General features: G+C 34.3%; 1 protein-coding gene across 1 annotated transcript in view; it reads left to right on the top strand.

Annotated features, from left to right (window-relative positions):
* The window catches only part of amon (prohormone processing protease amontillado), a 637,284-nt gene that overhangs the window by 138,795 nt on the left and 476,401 nt on the right, over positions 1-22,088 (top strand). Inside the window, exon 2 of the mRNA XM_069816284.1 lies at positions 9,387-9,633. Within this exon, the coding sequence (XP_069672385.1) occupies positions 9,471-9,633 (163 nt within the window). The 5' untranslated portion in view covers positions 9,387-9,470. The remainder of the gene's footprint in view (positions 1-9,386; positions 9,634-22,088) is intronic.

Raw genomic sequence — 22,088 nt, 5'->3', positions numbered from 1 at the left:
GAATGGATTAGTCTTTGCATTGAACTCGGTAGATACACGCCCGACCTTCCTTTCTACTCCTATCCCCTACAGGGAAACGTTCTTCCCCTACTGCACATCGCGAGTGTCTTGATAAAATGCATGAGCTCTAAGATGTAGAGTTCGCGCAAGGACAAAATGGGAAAAAATATATAATATGAGAGAAAAATATATCCAGTATTCTGGCGTTAAATAGTGGACGAGACTTTGAAATGAATAGTATCGAGCGAGAAGAATTACCTCAGTGATTTGGATGTAGCAGAACGACAGTTCTACAATAAGGCTCAGCGTTCATAGCGTTCACAACCCGCTCAGGAAAAATGTTCTATTAGTATGCTGACTATCCTAGTTAGGTAGTCTCTAAGAGGGAAGTTTCTCTGAAGTTGGACTCGAATACAGTGTTCTTTGTTGTTTTCGTTGTTGTGATGATAGTAATTGTGATAAAGAAGAAAATGTTTATTTTTCTGGAGAAGAAAATGATTATTTTATTGAGAAAAAGAAATAGCGAAGAAGAAATTGTGTTGATGAAGAAGAAATGCTGATAATGAAGAAAATAAGATCGTGAAGAATAAAGAAATTTGCAAATCAAGCTTTCAGGTATAACATCCTGTTAAGTTGATTTGAATAATTTCGAGGGAAAAATAGTTCCGGCACCGGGTATCGAACCCGGGAACTTTTGTTAAACGTACCAATGCTCTACTGACTGAGCTACCCGGGAGCTCTACCAGACACCGATCCAATTTTTCCCTCTATATCCACAGACCTCAAAGTGGGCTGACAACCGTCAAGCAATCATCATTGAGTGCACACCAACTCTGTGTGACTTAAATTGTGGTTTTCTGTTAACGAACAGTGACATGTATTATGCAAATCAAGCTTTCAGGTATAACTCCCTGTAAAGTTGATTTGAATAATTTCGAGGTAAAAATTGTTCCGGGGCCGGGTATCGAACCCGGGACCTTTGGTTAAACGTACTACCGCTCTATCCGGGAACTCTACCAGACACGGAACCAATTTTTCCCTCTATATCCACATACTTCAAAGTGGGCTGACACCGTCAAGCAACCAACATTGAGTGCACAGTAACTCTGTGTTACTTAAATTGTGGTTTTCTGTTAACGAACAGTGACGTGTATTAAGCAAATCAAGCTTTCAGGTATATCTCCCTGTGAAGTTGATTTGACTAATTTCGAGGGAAAAATTGTTCCGGGGCCGGATATCGAACCCGGGACCTTTGGTTAAACGTACCAACGCTCTAGCAACTGAGCTACCCGAGAACTATACCGAACACCGATTCAATTTTTCCCTCTATATCCACAGAATTCAAAGTGGGCTGACAACCGTCAAGCAACCAACAATGAGTGCACGCTAACTCTGTGTGACTTAAATTGTGGTTTTCTGTTAAGGACAGTGACGTGTATTACGCAAATCAAGCTTTCAGGTATAACTGCCTGTAAAATTGATCTGAATAATTTCGAGGGAAAAATTGTTCCGGGGCCGGGTATCGAACCCGGGACCTTTGGTTAAACGTACCAACGCTCTACCAACTGAGCTACCCGGGAACTCTACCGGACACCGATCCAATTTTTCCCTCTATATCCACATACCTCAAGTGAGCTGACAGCACGTCAAGCCCAACAGTGAGTGCACATAAACTCTGTGTGACTTGAATTGTGGCTCTCTGTTAACGAACAGTGACGTATATTATGCAAATTTGGCTTTCAGGTATAGCTCCCTGTGATACTGACTTGATTAATATCAAGGGAAAAATTCTTCCGGACCGGGTAACGAACCGGGACCTTTGGCTGAGCGCACCAACGCTCTACCGACTGAGCTACCCAGGAAATGTGCCCGACACCGGCTCAATTTTTCCTTTTATATCCACATGCTTCAAGTGGGCTGACAACACGTGAAGCCCAACATTGAGTGCACACAAACTCTGTGTGACTTGAATTGTGGCTTTCTGTTAACGAACAGTGAATAGTGGTGGTGTTCGTGATGAAGCAAAATGTAATGGCGATAATGTGCACTAAAGTGATAATGATGAGTTTTAGATTCCATGATTCTAAGAGTCTGAAACTGTGTAAAATTTTAATTAAATTCAAAGTGTCATAGTGGTTTTAAACGCATTGCGCTTGCGTGTAGCAGGAATTGTATTTTTCTATTTTGTCATTTTGTATAATTCGTCACAGCCACAGCTGTGGCTGTCATGGCACATTTATCATTTTCACTGCCAACCAGGCGTTAATACTTCTAATATTCTGACAAGCGAGAATGATAATGCGGGCAATTAATGCTCGGTCTGCTTTTGTTTCGTGATTACACTAACTCATATATTCGTATTTCATGGTGATAATTCACTGTTAATCGTTTCAGCATTTCGTTTGGGATTCGTATTATTGATAGTTGCAGGAAATTAATTGTATAATCGAGCCAGTATCGGCTATCAGTAGCCTGAGCCTACTTCCGAAACATCTCCAGAAGAGAAAAGTTGAGTTAAAATTCTTGGGAAATACAGTATATTTGAATCTGATAGGTTAATTCTCGGAACTTGTAATAATATGAATGTCACAGGAAATTAATAAAATTACCTTTCAGATGTACGAGTAGTTACAGGGAGAGTTGATATTAATGTGAGCAGGTTGTGTAGTACAGGAAGTAGGTCAGTGTTATAATGTTGCAGAACTTCAACAGCGTTTCGTATTTTTTTCTGGGAGGATTTTATGGGGTTACACCCAAAACTTCCTTCCTCTTGCTCTGTCAGTGATAACATATACTATCCTCCTCGTATAACTGCGAGTTTTACTAACTGAGCTTCCCCGACTGGCGTTAGTCCACGGTCGTAAGCATTTCATAGAGCCATAAAATTACATCTAATTTACAAATAATCTCAAACTGTATTTCGTCATTTAATGGATTTTGTGTAGGGTTTTCAATTTTTAGGCATAATGTTTTAATACGTGCATAACTTTTTCCACTGTTAAATGTGGTATTTGCAATTCCTATTCTGTAGACGAAAAAAATTTGTATTTAGGTTGTCAGATAATATAATATTGAAGGAACATTTGTACAATTTATATACAATTGAAATTACCAGCTCATTTCCCATACAGCATATGTCTACTGTGAATTTATGGAAAATGTTTGTCATAATTTAAACGCTTTCTTTTTGGATGACTTTTCTGAGACTTACTCACGAAAACATTGTACTACTATAATTGAAGATTTAGTTTTCTGTGACCAAAACACGTATTAATATCTCCACTGTTGTCATTGTGTTATTAGTGAATATTTTGTAAAAATGAATACGTTATTTAAGGAATTCTTAGTGATTGCGTGAAATGTATATGATCGAATTAAAGTAATGAAATACCAAACCCTGACAAAGAAAAAATAAGATATGAAGAAATGTATGATTTCTGTTCTTCTGTAAGGTTGCGAAACATGGTCGCTAACAGAAAAGCAAAAGACAATGCATCAAAGATTGTCAAAGGAAAATGGAGTCCATTACCACAAACGTCTCTCTGAGGGAAAGAATAAGGAGCGCTGACATAAGGAAAAGGACGGGCATGACTGACGTGGTGACGTCAGCATAACGACTGAAGTGGAAGTGGGGTGGCCAAGTGTGCAGAGATGGGCGCCGACAACAACAACAACAACAACAACAACAACAACAACGTGGGACCCAAGGATGGGAAAGAGAAACATCGGCAAACCACGCCCACGTTGGGCGGACCTCTTCAGGAAGGAGGCAGGAGGACAGTGGACCAGAGTAGCTAAATGCAGAACATTCTGGAGACAACTGGAATAAACACGGACAGTTTAAATTATTCTCATGATGGCCCACCGGCTGAAACTAGTCAATAAGGTAACATAGTTAATTGACACGTGAAAGAATATATATATATATATATATATATATATATATATATATATCTTTTATTGCGATAGTGTTTAGAGATTTGTGTAATCAAAATGAATTTTTAAAATATGCTAAGTTGTACGAGAAATACGGGGGTGAGAAAACTTACGAACTTAGTGAAAACATGGAGAGACCAATTTGGAGTTGCAGAGGACTGATAGCTAATGCCTGAAATATAAGAAAAACAGGAAAAAGCTTGGTTGAAGTTTTTCCGGGGTTTTCCCTCGACCCAATATCAGCAAATGCTGGGTAACTTTCGGTGCTGGACTCCGGACTCATTTCACCGGCATTATCACCTTCATCTCATTCAGACGCTAAATAACCTAAGATGTCGATAAAGCGTCGTAAAATAACCTACTAAAATAAAAAATAAGAACAATAAAATAATGAAAATGTGAATAGGCCTAATCCTTGTCAAAAGTAGCTTACTTATAGCAAAGAAAATTAGCCCTGTTCATGCTGGAGGCCCTTCACCTAATAGGATTCCGTGGAATTATCTTTGTCTTTATGTACTTTAACACTGTAGTGTATTTATTTGATATTCATATATATGCATAACCTATAAACGAAATAATTCTATAACTATTCTGTGAAAAAGCTCGAGGTATATTACATCGAGACGGACGACGTTGAGAACCGTGAGGCACCAAATCCATTTTACACTTTTGTGTTCTCGTACCACTAGTGGCGATAGAGTAAACCTTTCATGTCGAAACGTTTCAATTTTTCTCTCTTGTATGTCGATCATAGGCGTGTCATGTCACCAATTTTAATTTTTGTTCATTATTACATAAAACCCATTTCAAGATATCTTCCACAAACGTTATAATCATTATCACCATCACTTTTACCTAAAACTGGACCCTATTGCCTCCTTCTCCCTCATTCAAACGTGTATTATGAACACTCAGGACTACATTTAGTCTTTACCGTATTAAGAGAGAGTAAAATTATAATTTCTGAACGGTGAGCTATCCCACGTTTCTATACGAATATAACTGTGTCTGATTTTAATGACATTAATGTTTTGAGAACACTATTATGTTGAAAATAATGTAAGTAGGTATATTTTTTAAGACTTTAACGTATCGTGCTTACAATAAACACTATTTTTGAGCAGTTTGGTGTCTAGTTTGTAAAAATATTTATATGTAGTAAATGTTTGCATTAGACATGGTAGAATGAGTTAATTATTCAATTATTTTTAAGTTGCGTTTCTTTTTTAAATTTATACATGTTTGTCTAAAAGCATTATAGCTGTTACTTTGCATTTTATTTGCAAAGGTAGAAGTAGGTCTACTTACCGTGAGGCTCACCGTTTATTAACCACACTTCCCTTAATTAGATGATACATTCCGAAGAAGACCTGTTAAATTTGTTCTTAATGAAAACAGATCAAACTGGCTATTATTGCGATAAAGAAATATGATTGATTTCAAATTCATGGGAACATTTTTCCCTACATAGTCTAAATATATTATGAGGAATTATGTATGAGTCGAATTCCACTTTTGCATAATCTGAATATTCATAACTTTAGATGTGCAAATATATGTTGAGCATTATTAATTCAACCAAATAATATAAAACTGAGGTGTGTAAAAATTTATATGAATCATAATATATTCCTCGTCCAATGTGTAAATAAATACAGATGAAGAATATTGATGCACCATTGATATCCAGACATGCGCTTGCGATCCCACGAGAAACTTTAAGTCAACTTAAACAATTTAAAATTTCTGATGCGACGATTGATGCCATAGGATCTCACGTGTTAAAATCTTCCTTAGCTGTAATTAGTAATCATTTGTACCCAACAAACTTTTATTGTAAATGATTTCCTATGTTTTCTTATCATTTGTCTTAATGTTTTTTTTTCTTTCCAAATGTCACAAAATTGTTTTTTAATTATTATTCTTTATGAATTGATTAGTAGGCCGAGCTATCGAACCCTTATTTAGGGCGGCTTTTGTTTATACAAATTATCTCTCTACTATTCACTTTAGTATGAATGGGGAACTGGGAATCGTTTTGGTGAGTAAGAGTGGTAGGAGTAACTACAATACTTATAGGCATATTTGTCCTGTTACTATGTCTTTCTAGTCAATATTAGCATCGGTTTGCCGACGATTTGTGATGTAATCTGTGGCTAAGACGCGTATGCGCACTGCGTGTTATGTGGTCACGTTAGGTATAGGCATTCAAATAACTGATGCTTGGCTTCAATCCATGACAACAGCAATATAATTTAACTACTTTATTAGACCTAATACACATCAATGTTTTCATGTCAATGCTTCAAATCTTTTAAAAAAAGTCCCTTGCAAGTAATTTTGCATTACATTTCTGAACAATACTTCTTGCAATTGACCTCTTAATAAATACGAGTAGTCATAATTAACTTATCATGTATTTTATTGTAGTGAAAAACGTATTTCAATTTTTATAATGCTTATATACGGTATTCTTAACATCATTGACACCTTGTTAAAACAAGGATTATATGAAAATAAGAATAGAATTCGGTATAATAATTAAGTCAAGAGTGCTTAAGTAATAAGTTATTTAATTATGAACATCATTTTCCCTTAAACTGTTGGTTGCCTTCATTCCTTCCAATCTCAGTTTGCACCTTTATAAATAAAACCACTAGGCTTACTGGTAGAAAGAATTGTTGAAATACAGAAGTGGTAATCCACATAAGAATAAAGTTAAATTTCGAAATGATCGTTGTAAAGAAAGCCTAAATTAAAGAATTGAAACAAATCCAGCAATGTTAAACATCATTATACTGTGAATAGGTTGATATTTCTCATTCATACAAATCTGATTTTTAAATGGGTACAAGTAATTTGAAAAATGTTCTCACTTCTTAATAATGCAGTGAAATGTAAATGAGAAAACAATTTGTGGTTGATCTATAAAGCACTAACTAATACAACTAGCACAGAATCCTCAACGGATTGTTGAGATTTATGCATGATGGGAGAAAAGAAGAATCATACGTGAATATTTAATTGTATAAGTATTCATTATGACTGAAGTGATAAAGGACTGCTTTTATATCCTAATCGTAATAAACAGGATTTTAAAAATATGTGATATTCATTATTTACTTATTTTATTTTGCTAAACTTGTAACATGACATATGGTATACACATACAAAAATTTTAGCTCACCCCTGAAAGAGGAAAACTCTTGCTCAAGGGCGGATTTATGATTTTAAATTAAGAAGTATATAATACAATTTGTTTTATGCCTACTAAACAATAAGAAAATATAAATTTAATTTTACAATTTTTCATTATTTATAAAATCCATACATTCATTTTTTAACTTATTACTAGAACTATTAGAATTGGTGAGATTAGGATATTTAAATATAAATTTGTTATATATTCTTGACCTAAACTACTACTAGGATTAAATATTGTAGCAGTGTTGCATTTTGGTTCAAACAATCTTAAAGAATTCATGGCTTTTGTTTCATAACTATGAGAATAGAATTTAAAGTTATTTCGATTTTTATGTATGAATTTTATTAATACAATATAATAAATTTATTTTATTTTCGAAACCTTAAAAGTATAAAAACAATTTTTGAGGTGGAATAATTGCAGATTGAAATAATGTTAAGTACAATTGTATATTATTTTACGTAATTTATTACAAAGGTAATTAATGCGTTGGTTCCATTTTAAATGTTTGTGGAAAATTATGTCTAAATATTTAACTTCAGAGGACTACTTAATAATTGGACATTTAAAATGTATATAATATAATGTATTTACAATGTACATAATATATTGTATTAAAATATAGTCTGCATTTCTCTTTCTTGCAGAGTAAATTAGCTATTTTGTTAAAGTAATTGCATAAAGAACGAGTTCGGAAGAATGGAGGGAAAAGCTATAAAAGTTATAGAGGTAGTAAGTAATTTCTTCTGACACTGAAGATTATAAGATACAGTACTAGTCAGATCTCAATCGAATAGATTCCAGACACTAGGGGTGATAGATTAATGAAATAGAAGTTCGTTTGTGAGCTCTCTGTTAATAGCGTCGACTTTAATAAGGCACATCTGATCTTAGATTCTGCCATTGTTAACACGTGCGCAGGGAACGGCAAGTTTTACATCATTGCTATGCATGAATAATGGGGATTAATTTTTTACAAATACTCGCTATATTTTATAAAATAGTTTGTAGCTATTAGAATGATAGAAGTTTTATATGATATTCTTATTGAATTTGGTATTCCCAAGAAACTAGTTCGATTAATTAAAATGTGTCTCAGTGAAACGTACAGCAGAGTTCGTATAGGTCAGTTTCTGTCATATGCGTTTCCAATTCACTGTGGGCTAAAGCAAGGAGATGCACTACCACCTTTACTTTTTAACTCGCTCTAGAATATGCCATTAGGAAAGTCCAGGATAACAGAGAGGGTTTGGAATTGAACGGGTTACATCAGCTGCTTGTCTATGCGGATGACGTGAATATGTTAGGAGAAAATCCACAAACGATTAGGGAAAACACGGGAATTTTACTGGAAGCAAGTAAAGAGATAGGTTTGGAAGTAAATCCCGAAAAGACAAAGTATATGATTATGTCTCGTGACGAGAATATTGTACGAAATGAAAATATAAAAATTAGAAATTAATCTTTTGAAGAGGTGGAGAAGTTCAAATATCTGGGAGCAACAGTAACAAATATAAATGATACTCGGGAGGAAATTCAACACAGAATAAATATGGGAAATCCTGTTATTATTCGGTTGAGAAGCTTTTATCATTCAGTCTGCTGTCGAAAAATGTGACAGAATTTATAAAACAGTTATATTACCGTTTGTTCTGTATGGTTGTGAAACTTGGACTCTCACTTTAAGAGAGGAACAGAGCTTAAGGGTGTTTGAGAATAAGGTGCTTAGGAAAATATTTGGGGCTAAGAGGGATGAAGTTACAGGAGAATGGAAAAAGTTACACAACACAGAACTGCACGCATTTTATTCTTCACCTGACATAATTAGGAGCATTAAATCCAGACGTTTGAGATAAGCAGGGCATGTAGCACGCATGGGCGAATCCAGAAATGCATATAGAGTGTTAGTTGGGAGGCCGGAGGGAAACAGACCTTTAGGGAGGCCGAGACGTTGGTGGGAAGATAATATTAAAATGGATTTGAGGGAGGTGGGATATGATGATAGAGAATGGATTAATCTTGCTCAGGAAAGGGACTAATGGCGGGCTTATGTGAGGGCGGCAATGAATCTCCGGGTTCCTTAAAAGCCAGCAAGTAAGTGAGTAAGTAAGTAAGTAAGCTATTAGAATGATCAATAATTTTAGTTTCTATTGCAACATGATTGTCGCTTTTAAATAAAAGAGCTCCAACATCAAGCTGCAGAGCTGTGGCTGACAGTCATTCTGAACGCAGTATTGTATTGCAGGTGCAGCTGGCGGTGCAGCAGACAGGCTTCAAGCGGGTGAAGCGAGGCTACAAACCCCTTAGGGTGGAGAACCTGGTGCACCACATGCGACCGCAGCAGGACCCTAGCGACCCCTACTTCCCTTTCCAATGGTACCTGAAGAACACCGGTCAGAATGGCGGCAAGGCCAAGCTGGATCTCAACGTGGAGGCCGCCTGGGCGCAGGGCGTGACTGGCAAGAACGTGACAACGGCCATCATGGACGACGGTGAGTGCACGTTTCGTATGTGTGTGAGTGCGTGAGAGATCCAGCTTCCACAGTTTCCTGATTCCTGAGAGTAATAACAAGGATATTACGATGGAACTGAAGTAAATACTAAAAGTTTACAGTTGGAAGCAGAGAGATCAGTGGTTTTCGGTAGGGTATGCAAGTTTATTTAGGTGTGATCAGTTACCGAAAATTTAGATTTTATATTAAGTGCCTTTAGTGTATTAACTCAAGAAATAGGTCCATTAATTAAAATGTGTCTTAGTGAAACGTACAGCAGAGTACGTATAGGCCAGTTTCTGTCGAATGATTTTTCAATGCACTGCGGGCGAAAGCAAGGAGTTATAATATCACCTTTATCACCTTTACTCTTAACTTTGCTCTAGATTATGCCATTAGGAAAGTCCTGATTAACAGAGAGGTTTTGGAATTGAAGGGGTTACATCAGCTGCTTGTCTATGCGGATCACGTGAATGTGTTGGGAAAAAATCCATAAACTAATAGGGAAAACACGGGAATTTTACATGAAGCGAGTAAAGGGATAGGTTTGGAAGTAATTCCTGAAAAGACAGAGTATATGATTATGTCTCGTGACCAGAATATTGTACTAAATGGAAATATAAATATTGCAAATTTATCCTTTCAAGAGGTGGAAAAATTCAAATATCTTGGAGCAACAGTAACAAATATAAATGATACTCGGGAGGAAATTAAACGCAGAATAAATACTGGAAATGCCTGTTGTTATTCGGTTGATAATCTTTTATCATCCAGCCTGTTCTCAATAAAATCTGAAAGTTAGAAATTATAAAACAGTTACATTACCGGTTGTTCTGTATGGTTGTGAAACTTGAACTCTTACTTTAAGAGAGGAACAGAAGTTAAGGGTCTTTGAGAATAAGGTGCTTAGGAAAATGTTTGGGAATAAGAGGGATGAAGTTACAGGAGAATGGAGAAAGTTACACAACGCAGAACTGCATCCATTTTTTCATCACCTGACGTAATTAGGAACATTAGATCCAGACGTTTGAGATGAGCAGGGCATGTAACACGTATGGGCGAATCCAGAAATGCATATAGTGTTACTTGGAAGGCCGGAGGGAAAAAGACCTTTGGGAAGTCCGAGATATAGGTGAGAGGATAATATGAAAATGGATTTGAGGGAGGTGGGATATGATGGCAGAGACTGGATTAATCTTGCTTAGGATAGGAACCGATGGCTGGCTTATGTGAGGGCGGCAATGAACCTTCGGATTCCTTAAAAGCCTTAATTACAGTAAGTAAGTAAGAGATGATGAAGAAAGTAAGAGAAAAGATTGGTTAGATCGAGATTAATAGGTAGAATGAGAAGAGTGGCTACAGAAAGAGCTCATTAAAAGTGGAAGATGAAGAATAGGACAAGAAGGGTGGAGATAGAGAGGATGGGTTGGGATAGAGATTTTTACCAGGAGCGATAAAATGCGAAATGACTGTAAAGGCCTGTGCTTATGTAATTTCATTTTTCACGATCTGTATATTCCTTTTTAATGGCTTGCGAATATACGATAAAATGCGAAATGCAAAAATTGTACTAAATACGATATAAACGCGAAACAAGCGATTTTCAATTAATATATCTCTCGCATAAAATTAAATTTATATTTATATAATAGAAAAAGATTTCCTTATGTTGAAGAAAAATGAAAAATGCGTTTTCTTCTTGAGGATAGGCATCCGAATCTTCCAATAGCTTTGTTTCCATTCTCTGAACTTACACCCTGGGATTCATGGTTTCGGTCAGTGGAATTACTGTTCACTAAATTCTGAATTAAAAATTGAAATAATTTTTTGAAATAGGTACACTCCTATATCATCTGACTTAAATCTTTTGAATTTTTTTGTCTCGGGTCATCTATAAATCGTAGTGTATAGCTTTCTTGTTGACAAAGTTGAAGAATTATTGTTGCAAAGGATTGACGATGTCTGTTAACAATTAAGAATGGAACTCAATGCTAATGAGGGTACAATGTTGCGTAAAGATGCAAGGAGAGCATTTTGAACACCGTATTTAACACATTGTAGCACGTAACATCTTGCTTGATAAAATGAGTATAAATGAAATTATTTCATGTGTAATAAAAACCATTCTTTGCTATCTGTTTCTACACTAGTAGCTATTACGATACGGAGTGTGCAAGGGGAAACGCGCATGATAAGAATGAGTATAAAGAAACAAGTGAGTGGCGGATCTTCACATAACGTTCACATATATTTCACTGACTGTTCATTTTCGGACCCATGTTGACCGAGACTTTCCCACTATAGTCTTGTATACATTCTGTCCTTACATTTTGTACTATCACTTATGAATCAACCTGTAGAGAAACGACGGAATAAATAAGTAAATAAAGAAATCGTGAACTATATACATATTAGTTGTCCACAATTAAATTAAAAAAAAAAGAAGAGCAGCAAAGAAATGACATACAGGCCTAATGGTAATAATTGTCTGGAATGTAATCCTTTTCTGATGTTTCTTATTCTGGTTCCAATAAATGACGAAATTTTATGCAGAAAAAAATTGAATATAATTAAGTAAAGGATGGGAAGCAATAATTTGTACTAAACTCTTTTTTTGAACTATAGAGACTGTTCAGAAATGATATGATGACGACCATTGATAATGTAGAAATAGTACAATAACAGCAGACACATTAAATACTGAAAGCCATTTTAATTGTAACAAAACTAGCAGATTGTGTCTTAGAGAAAGCCGCATTTTCCAGAATTATGACTGCGTCTCAGAAAAAATCAGTAAAAGGAAGTCATGTTGTAAAATCTACAATTACAAAGTTAATTATTTCCCTCAGAGTAATTACTCTATTACAGACAAGTAATTGTTCATTACTAAAGCACATAAGTAACAGTCTAATATATCAACATTATTATTCTCATTGTGATCATCATTGTTATCATCTTTCGTCAAAGATTCGACAATAACAGTATTGGCCTGCTTCGAACTTGCCCAGTAGTATTTTCAAAAAACATTTTCGTGTGTAAAATTTTGGTTTGCTATCCATTATTACGTATTTCATTCACACTTGGTTTTGTTCATACGTAAGTTTGTTGTATCAGTTGCTTGTGTATTTTACGATTTCTATGAACTCATTATCGCTACCTTTAATTTTTCTCAACTCTTCTCTGTTCTCTTTCTGTTCACGAATGTGTCTAGTATAATGGTCTCTTTTTTTAAACATTTCTTTTTAACTATGTATAGTCTTCTTTTGTCTCAATTTTGACAGCACAACTTTCTCTCTACAATTACAAAGTACTGCTTAATTTAGTTCTAGATAATTTATGCACAAAATTTGGTTTTAATCTCAAAATTGAATACTGGAAATATTTTTGCTAAATTTGTTCATTTTGATGAATATAATTTTCATTTTCGTGTGCTGCATCACGACCTGAGTAAATTAAATTCAGTACTTGATTGCAATATTTTTTTCCTTACTCTAAGTTTGCTTCATACTGCCAAAAATGATCAAACCAAAATTTGCATTCATTGATTACAGAAGAATTTAATGGAAGTCAACTCCATTAATCGTAGAGAATAGATTTTCCCGAATACTGTAGATGTTATGTTTTTAGTGATAGCTGGTGGAAGTGTGTCATGAGAGCGGATTTCCGGGCATAAATCACAGAATGAAGCCTTTGTAGAAAGCAGTCAGACCAGAAAACGTAAGCTTCATAGTTCATTAAGTGTCCCAAACGGACATTATGAGCTGTGGGCAAACATCAACGTCCATGCTCGAATTCATATGAGTATTTCTCATTTGTGTCAATTCTGTTTGGCTCTGACTACTGTTAAGTTCTTGAGATTAGTTGCGTGGCAAATTTCGCACCAATAAACAAAATTATAATGATGTTACATTTCAAATTTAAAACAAAATCCATTGCACAATAGAATATTAATTTAGGAAAGCACATAACACGGACAAAAGTTTAAATCATTTCTGTATAATTACTACTATTATGTTATAAAATACATTGCATCCTACCGATCATCCTACCAGTACCTAATTTAGTAACATATGGTTAGTACAATGATACCCTAAATGTTATACCTACAGGTTATACACATATATACAATGGAGATCTTAAAGAAAATTGGTGTGGGTTGGAAAGAGAGGAGGCTGATCAGTAATCTTCATATGAAACAACGAGTCAAAGTGAGGATATTAGAAGAAAGGTCTGAAAGAAGTAAAATAGGGACTACCCTTTATCCCTACCCTGTTCAACATCTACTTGGAAGATTTAGTGAAGAAGTGTTTCCACAACATGGAAGGAGTGATAGTAGGAGGAAGAAGAATAAAGTGCACAAGATTTGGTGATGATAATTATGGCGTTGTTAGTAGAAGAGAAGGGGATGCTAAGGGACATGCTACAGGAGCTAAATGACAGCTGTGAGCGTTATGGGATGAAGATAAATGCAAACATGACAAGACCATGGTCATAGGAAGAAAAGTAAATAAGGTAAGCTTGGGAATTCTAAATGAGACAGTAAAGCAAGTGGACAGCTTTGAATACTTGGGTTGTACTATGAGCAGTAACATGAGCTGCTGCCAAGAAGTCAAAAGGAGGTTAGCAACGACAAAGGAAATTTTTAATAGAAGAAGGAGCATCTTCTGCGGACCTTTGGAAAAAGAAGTAAGGAAGTGCTTTGTGTGGAATGTAGTATTGTAAGGGGTTAGAATCATGGACGTTACGACGAAGTGAAAGGAAGCGACTAGAAGCATTTGAAATGTGGATATGGAGAAGAATGGAGTGTGTGTGAAATGGACAGACAGAATAAGAAACGAAGCTGCATTGGAAAGAGTGGATGAAGAAAGAATAATGCTGAAACTGATCAAGAAGAGAAAAAGGAATTGGCTGGATGATTGGCTGAGAAGAAACTGCGTATTGAAGAATGCACTGGAAGAAAAGGTGAACGGGATAACAGGTCGGGGCAGAAGAAGATATCAAATGATAGACGACATTAAGATGTATGGATCATATTCGGAGACTAAAAGAAAGACAGAAAATAGGAAAGACTGGAGAATGCTGGGTTTTCAGTGAAAAACCTGGAGCTCAGATATTATTTGTTAGAAATGCGCTGGCCTTTGAGTGAAAGACTATTTTGTGTTATGTATTATTATTATTTTTTTTTTTCATTTTCGTCTCATTTTAATGTTTAAATTATATGAAATTCGTTGTACATAGTTTATAACGGTTAAGCCAGAATAATTAATGGACTTCAGAAAAAATACTTGACTTCTTGCAGAAAAAAACTATACTACAGAGGAGGTCATTGCATTGAATAATTTCTGTAAATTGTTTTCCTACTGACAGTGAGTATTGAAAAAAAAATTGTTTTTCTTTACTACAGTACTGGTATACATATGTACTGTTCTCTAGAGTAATTTCGGAATATTACTTACTCCTTTTTTTAGGAAGACAGAAAGGAAACTTTCTTTCTTTTCTCATTTATCCATTTTGTTAAGATATTTTCTATTATACAGAATACTGATGAAAGTTAATTGATAAATATACTGTCACTTGTCCAGATGAATGGATATTTTATGCCTTTCTCAAACTATCTACATTCTACCTTCACTCGTCTAAAGAATTATTGTCATTTTTTCGTATTCGTACATTACAAAATAACTAGAGCTGGCTCTCTAATGTTACAACGCTAGGTTTTTGTACTCAAGCATTATAAACAATATGAAGATGACCCAAAATAAGTCGAAACATGTTAACAAGGTACGTTAAAATTTAACACGAGAAAGTTCTTATCATACATATACCGAAATGATACAGTGTTAAAAGTTGTGTAATCAAGACGTATAAGCAATCTTTATTGTTAGTGATCATCTTGCATATGTCACATTATTGTACCAGAGTTGTAAAATATTACCATGCCAGCTAATACGTCATAACTTCTATTATGACGGCATAACTTGTGCCATAAAGTTAATAATATTATGAAACGAGTTTCCATGCTATAATATTAAATATATCATTGTTGTCATAGAACCTCTTTCTTCATAGTCCGAGATATCAAACTACCCATCATTACAAAAATCTGATGTTATTTCTTTATTAATTGTTTTGTGCGAGATCGTGCGTATTTGCTTGTTTTCCTCACAGAACCAATACGCGGTAAGTGTGAAATACCACATTCAGTATTCCCTACGTAACACACATAACAATTTCCCTCTTCTTACCGCTTAAGCGCGACATTCATTTTACTGCTTTAGGCTTTTAATATATTATTTTTAGAGACGTTTAACATAGTAATAATTATAAATTGGAAACTTACGACTACAATTTCACCTAAATTGCAATGTTAATTATTGTTTTTAAATATTTGCAAAAATTAAGTAAAGTCTACTACTCCACGAAACTTATTGCATTCCTGATACAAGTAACATTAAGGAAGCCGCGAAAAAATCAACACGATTCCAGATGCCGATGTTATTACTGCAATATGTTATATAAATAATATTGTTAAAATATTAAAATGAAAAATAAATCATTACATAACCTTACCGTTTCTTTTAAGTTCGCATTTATAGACTGGGGAAAAAAAGACAGACGTATATCACGGCCTGCTGGAGTATAGTAAACACAGAAAACATTTTATAGCAACAATGTTGAAGAAAGATATTTTGGTTTTCCGAAGTTGCCGTCATTAAACAGAAACCAACATGGAGATTTCATTGCAACTAATTAGAAATTCGTCTTTCAGGTATGTAATAAACGATCTTCGCACAAAATAATGTACGATACACGAGTGGTATGTTTGTTTTCATGTTCTCGGAAATTAAAAAAGCTCAACTACGTTTCGCTTTTTCAATCTTTTCCTCGAACATGAAAACGTCAACATACCGCTCTTGTAACGTATATTACTATTATAGGCCTAATGCTATCGTACAAAAATAACACATGAAACACGTTTATAATGTTATACAGCTATTGCACTCGTCACAATTAGGAAAATCGGTTCGCTTGTTCCCTAAAAATTGACTCGTGCCGTAACGTATAACATTATGAACTTGTTTCATAATATATTATTAAAGTGAATGCTGTACCTCAAGTTAAAAAAGTACCTGCTGAAGTTTGAACTCTCGACCTCATCCTCTAACAGAAACCATCTACAATGTTATCGATTGTGCCACAGACACAAAGCAATAATGCATCCGACACATTTCCAAACCTACCGCATTGCCACGTGCAGGCTGTATCAGTGGCGTACTGGCCAACAACACGCCATTACGTGCAAATTTGAACCCGTAGGTCCTAGTTTCCGGTCTCAAAATACTTACCTAGGACCCCTCCACAACCCCTTATATTTCTGCGGTTGAATTCTTAAACAACCAGTATATGGATAGGTTTTGAAATATTACTATATTGTGAATTAGTTGACTCATTCATGTATAAATGTTTAGTAGGCTATATTCTGACACCTTTCAAAATTATAATATTATTGGAAAGTTTTTCAAAATAAAACTAAAATAATTAAAATATTTTTTTGTTTTTATACACATATACTAACATCCGGGTTTGTTCCTATTCGTGAAATTTTCAATCTTCTAAATTTTTGTCATATTCTCTGGAAATAATTTCAATGTCAGTCTTGCTGGAAACTTTCCTCATAATGGACTCTAGGTGAGAATCTGTCAAACGTGATTTTTGTCTAGTTTTGTTGAGTTTCATTTGCAAAAAAATACTGTTCACAGCTATAAGTGCTCCCAAATATTGACATTGCTTCTACTGCAAACTTACGAGCGAGATGGAATTTAAACAAGTATAAATAATAACCACAACAAAACGTTTAAAATTGTTAAGAATATAGCGTTGTAACTTCTAATTAGATTTTCAATATATTAGTAAAATTTTGGGCTACTTATAGTTTCAAATGTTTTCTTTATAATCATCACTCATTTTCATGCTATCATCTTCCGCGACGTTCTTGTATTCATGAAACTTATATACATCGTAATATCGCTGTACATTAAATTTGTTACAGATAGTGTGTTTTTTACACATTAACATTGCGCTTGTCCATCGTGATTGCGGCTTGAAAGTTTGAATAACCTATCTTTATGTTAAGAGTGAGGAACAGCTACAGCTGATTCTGGAACTAGTAGTACGACTTGAGTGCCAACTAATAATCTTCGTAATTATACCGATATCCCTAACATAATTTAATCGTGCTTTGAATAAAACTAAACTGGATTAGCTTCCCATAAATAAACCTCTCTCTCTCTCTCTCTCTCTCTCTCTCTATATATATATATATATATATATATATATATATATATATATACATATGTTATTTCATTCTTTCCATCACCTCAGCAAAATAAATTATACATTTTAAAATAAAATAATCAAACTTAATATATAAATATATAAAACTCTATAGGATCTCACTAACACGTGCCATCGTGTTGTTTTCAGTAGGTAATGTAAAGCAAACAATCGCGTGTTTCCTATTACTAATCCCCATTTCAGTTTGGTTGATAGGCCTTTCCCCTCTACTCACACTCTCTACCAACACTGAAGGGGAAGATGCTACTGTCCACCTCACAAACGTTCGACAAATTGAATTTCAACATAGTGACAAATTTTGTTATCGAAAGTGTTTATCGGTAATCTAGATTTCAAAAGTCTGTACTAAGTGTTTATATTTCCTTTTATTGCTGTTTTTATCAACTGACACATTAAAAAGCTACTGAGAGCAGAAGATAAATGTTTTCTCCAGCGCTAGATGCTACTCTACAGCACACACAAAGGGACAATCTGCACTATGTCAACCCCCTCCCCCGACTTCATAAAACAAACTAATATTCCTTCACATAATTAATTATTAGTTGAAAATATTGTAAGAACGATACTAAAATATACTCAAACATATAATCGTCAAACATCTGTGTCACTGTATTTTATATTCACTTATGTACTTTATTTAATATTTTATTTCTTGTTTGTATAGTTTGAGGGATGCAGGATGTGTTTTAGTGTATTTATTCACTCCTCCCGTCCTGCTCGCGGCGAAAGAGTACAGATGCCCGAGAGCTCGAATGCTTGCACAGCGGACAACATACTCATGTCCAGCTGATGCTGACGACTGTATTAGTGAGACTAACAGATCAGATATAAGTACATGCATCAATAAGCATATTGACAGATGGGCACATAGACACATGTGTAGATATGTAGAAAGATAGACTAGAAGACATATTCAGAGATATTTAATTACGGAATATTATTTTATTTAGCGAAGCTTTCAACTTCTTCTTCTGAGATATTTACAACTGACGTCGTCTCCTCATACCCATTCCCCATTCGACTCTATTTTCATAATTAACATCCTTTAAGTTCCCTATTTTCTATCCCAGTCATTATTTGTTGTAGCCACGTTTTGCTCAATCCTCCTCTTTTTCTTCTTTCAACTGATTTCCAATCATGCATTATTTTAGGCCACCTATTCCACTCATTCTTTTCATGTGCCCATACCATATAAGCAATCTTTCTTCAATTCTGTCAATAACCTTCTCCACAGCATCCATTTCATATCTAATGGATTCATTCCTCAACTTATCTAATCTAGTTTTCCTCAAACTATGCCTGAGACAATCCATTTAAACTGCAACTTTTTTTTGTTTCCATTTTCTTGATAATTGTCCAAACCTCACTCCCATAAATTAAAATATTTTCAACAATAGCTTTGTATATCATTGTTTTCTTATTTTTCGTTAAACTTTTGTCCTACCATGCACTGTTTAATGTTCTTACTGCAATTTTGCTTTTTTGAATTCTACTGCCTATTTACTTGACTGTCTATCTTTTCAGTTTTATTAATTTCAGTTTCAGAACATTTAAATGTTTGGATCCCTTTTATTTCTTCATTTTTATTTCTACATTAGCTTGCCAATTACTTACTACTATTATATATTCAATCTTATCATAATTAATTGTTAGTCCCCAGATCTTGTATAACACTTGTAGTTTATACTGCACATTAACTGTGTCTTGAGATATGACAACTAAGTCATCTACATAACTCAAAGTACATAAAAATTATTCCCTAATGTGTACTCCCATTATGGCACATGATCTTTCCCAAATTTAAAAAAAATAACAGCCACATATATGTTAAACAAAATAAAGGACAACGAACATCCTTGTTTGAGGCCCTTTGTTGCATGAAATTGTTCACATAATTTATTCTATATCTTTATTTGGATTTTTAAATTTTCGTATCAAGTTAGTATTGTCATTATTAATTTGGAATTGCAGTTTTTACTTCTCAATATACCCCATGATTTTACTCTGGGGACAGTACCATACGCCTTCTCCAAACCTATAAAACTCGTACGAATTTTCATGTTTGTTTGTATCCTCTTTTCCATAAGTTGCCTAAGTGTAATTAGATTATCTATACCTGATCTTTGCGAATGAAAGTCGTTTTGATAATCACTTAAATCAATTCTTCCTTGTAATTTTCTATTTATTATTCTAGTTATTATCTAACTACTGATCCCATACAACTTATGACCCGATAGCTATTGATATCTAATTTATTGCCTTTTTTATAAATTGGCGTTAAATAACTTTCTTTCCTTTCTTCTGGAGAAGACTCACCATTCACACAATCTGGAAATAACTTCGTTAAATAGGCATCGATCCATATTTTATCATCTCTGCCCATATTCCTCTTGATCTGGTACTTTCTTGTTTTTCATACTCATTGCTTCTTCTTTAACATCCAAATAATGTATCTGTATATTCTGATCGTTCTTTTCCTGTCTTTGTTCGTTTCTATTTGATTGAACGTTTCTTTCTTTTTATACATTTTTTCATAATCTTCCTTCCATTTTGCCATAGTTATACACTGTATGATAATATTTTCTCTTTTGTTTGAAGCTTTCAGCTGCATAGATTTTAAGTTTCAAAATTCTACGCAGATAAGAAATTACAAAAAATTGTTCCGAATACTTCTATCAATTACAGGATTATTTTGCGTGTCATAAATTCACGACCTGAGACCCACAGTTCTGCTTCCTTAACAGAAAAAGCCATGATAAGAATTTTATCGCTGTTTAAAATCCATTGCTCTCGTCCGATTTTGAATCCAAGAACCTTGGATCCTGTGAAAAACCACATAATAATAATAATAATAATAATAATAATAATAATAATAATAATAATAATAATAATGATAATGATAATAATAATAATAATAATAAGAAGAAGAAGAAGAAGAAGAAGAAGAATAGGAGTAGTAGTAATAATAATAATAATAATAATAATAATAATAATAATAATTTATTTTAGCTGGCAGAGTTAAGGCCGTTAGACCTTCTCTTCCACTCAATCAGCAAAAAGTATACATACATATGTATGAACTTACAAAGAATTCAACAATTTAATTTAGATAAGAGTTACACGTATACAAGAGTTATTTACGAATTGAACAACAAAATACTATGAACTATTAAACACTGAAACACAGACTATGTAGCAGAATTAAGCTAAAATACATAGAATGTTAATATATTTCAAATAATGTCAGATAATAGAAAGAGATTATTATGAGACAATTTTGAAAATACAGCACTATCAGGATCCATGTCTAAAGGAAGGAGCAACAATGTAGACAGTGATAGTTCAAGTCAGTATGATTGGAGTGAAATGCTAAGAAGGTTACCTTTTAAGCTGTTTTTAAAAGTGTTTATTGCCTTGCAGCCCCTAATACTTTGCGACAGGGAATTCCATTGTCGCGAGGTGGATACTGTAAAAGGTGATAAATAACGAGATGTTCTATGAAGAGGTATACGCCACAGATAAGCGATCTGGTCTACCACATAGGTAGACAGACGAAGAAATAGACTATAGTGAAACTCAAAACATCTCTGAATATAGGGTAAAATCCAATTGAATGCTGGCTGAGGCGCACTGTTGCCAGAGAGACATAGCGAGAGCGACAGAGACGGAAGATAGCTGCTCTCTCTGTCTTATCATCATTGAGTAATATACTGTAATAACATGTGAACTGGACTACACTGGCGTTATGTATCGAGATATCCGACAAATAGAAAAATTCATTAACACAAAAATATTTGTCAGATACACATATAATAAATATAAAATACCCAAGTGACGTGGCTCAGTGATAAAGCACTAGATTTGCATTCGGGAGGTCCCGGGTCCAAACCCCGTGGCCAAAAAATCTGACTGTTTCCATCAATCTGAAAGACAAATGTCAGATTTGAAATTTACACACCATGATTCATCACTGCCTTAATCACTATTATCATTATAGATATCCAGACAGATATTAGCCTAATGTATGCTAATATATTCGTACAAAGAGCGAATATTTGCTTATGTGTATGAGGTAATTTCGGAAACTACTTAAGCAATTT

Source organism: Periplaneta americana, chromosome 17, assembly GCF_040183065.1.
Source record: "Periplaneta americana isolate PAMFEO1 chromosome 17, P.americana_PAMFEO1_priV1, whole genome shotgun sequence".
Lineage (NCBI taxonomy): Eukaryota > Metazoa > Arthropoda > Insecta > Blattodea > Blattidae > Periplaneta > Periplaneta americana.
This window is presented reverse-complemented; position numbering and strand designations above follow the sequence as displayed.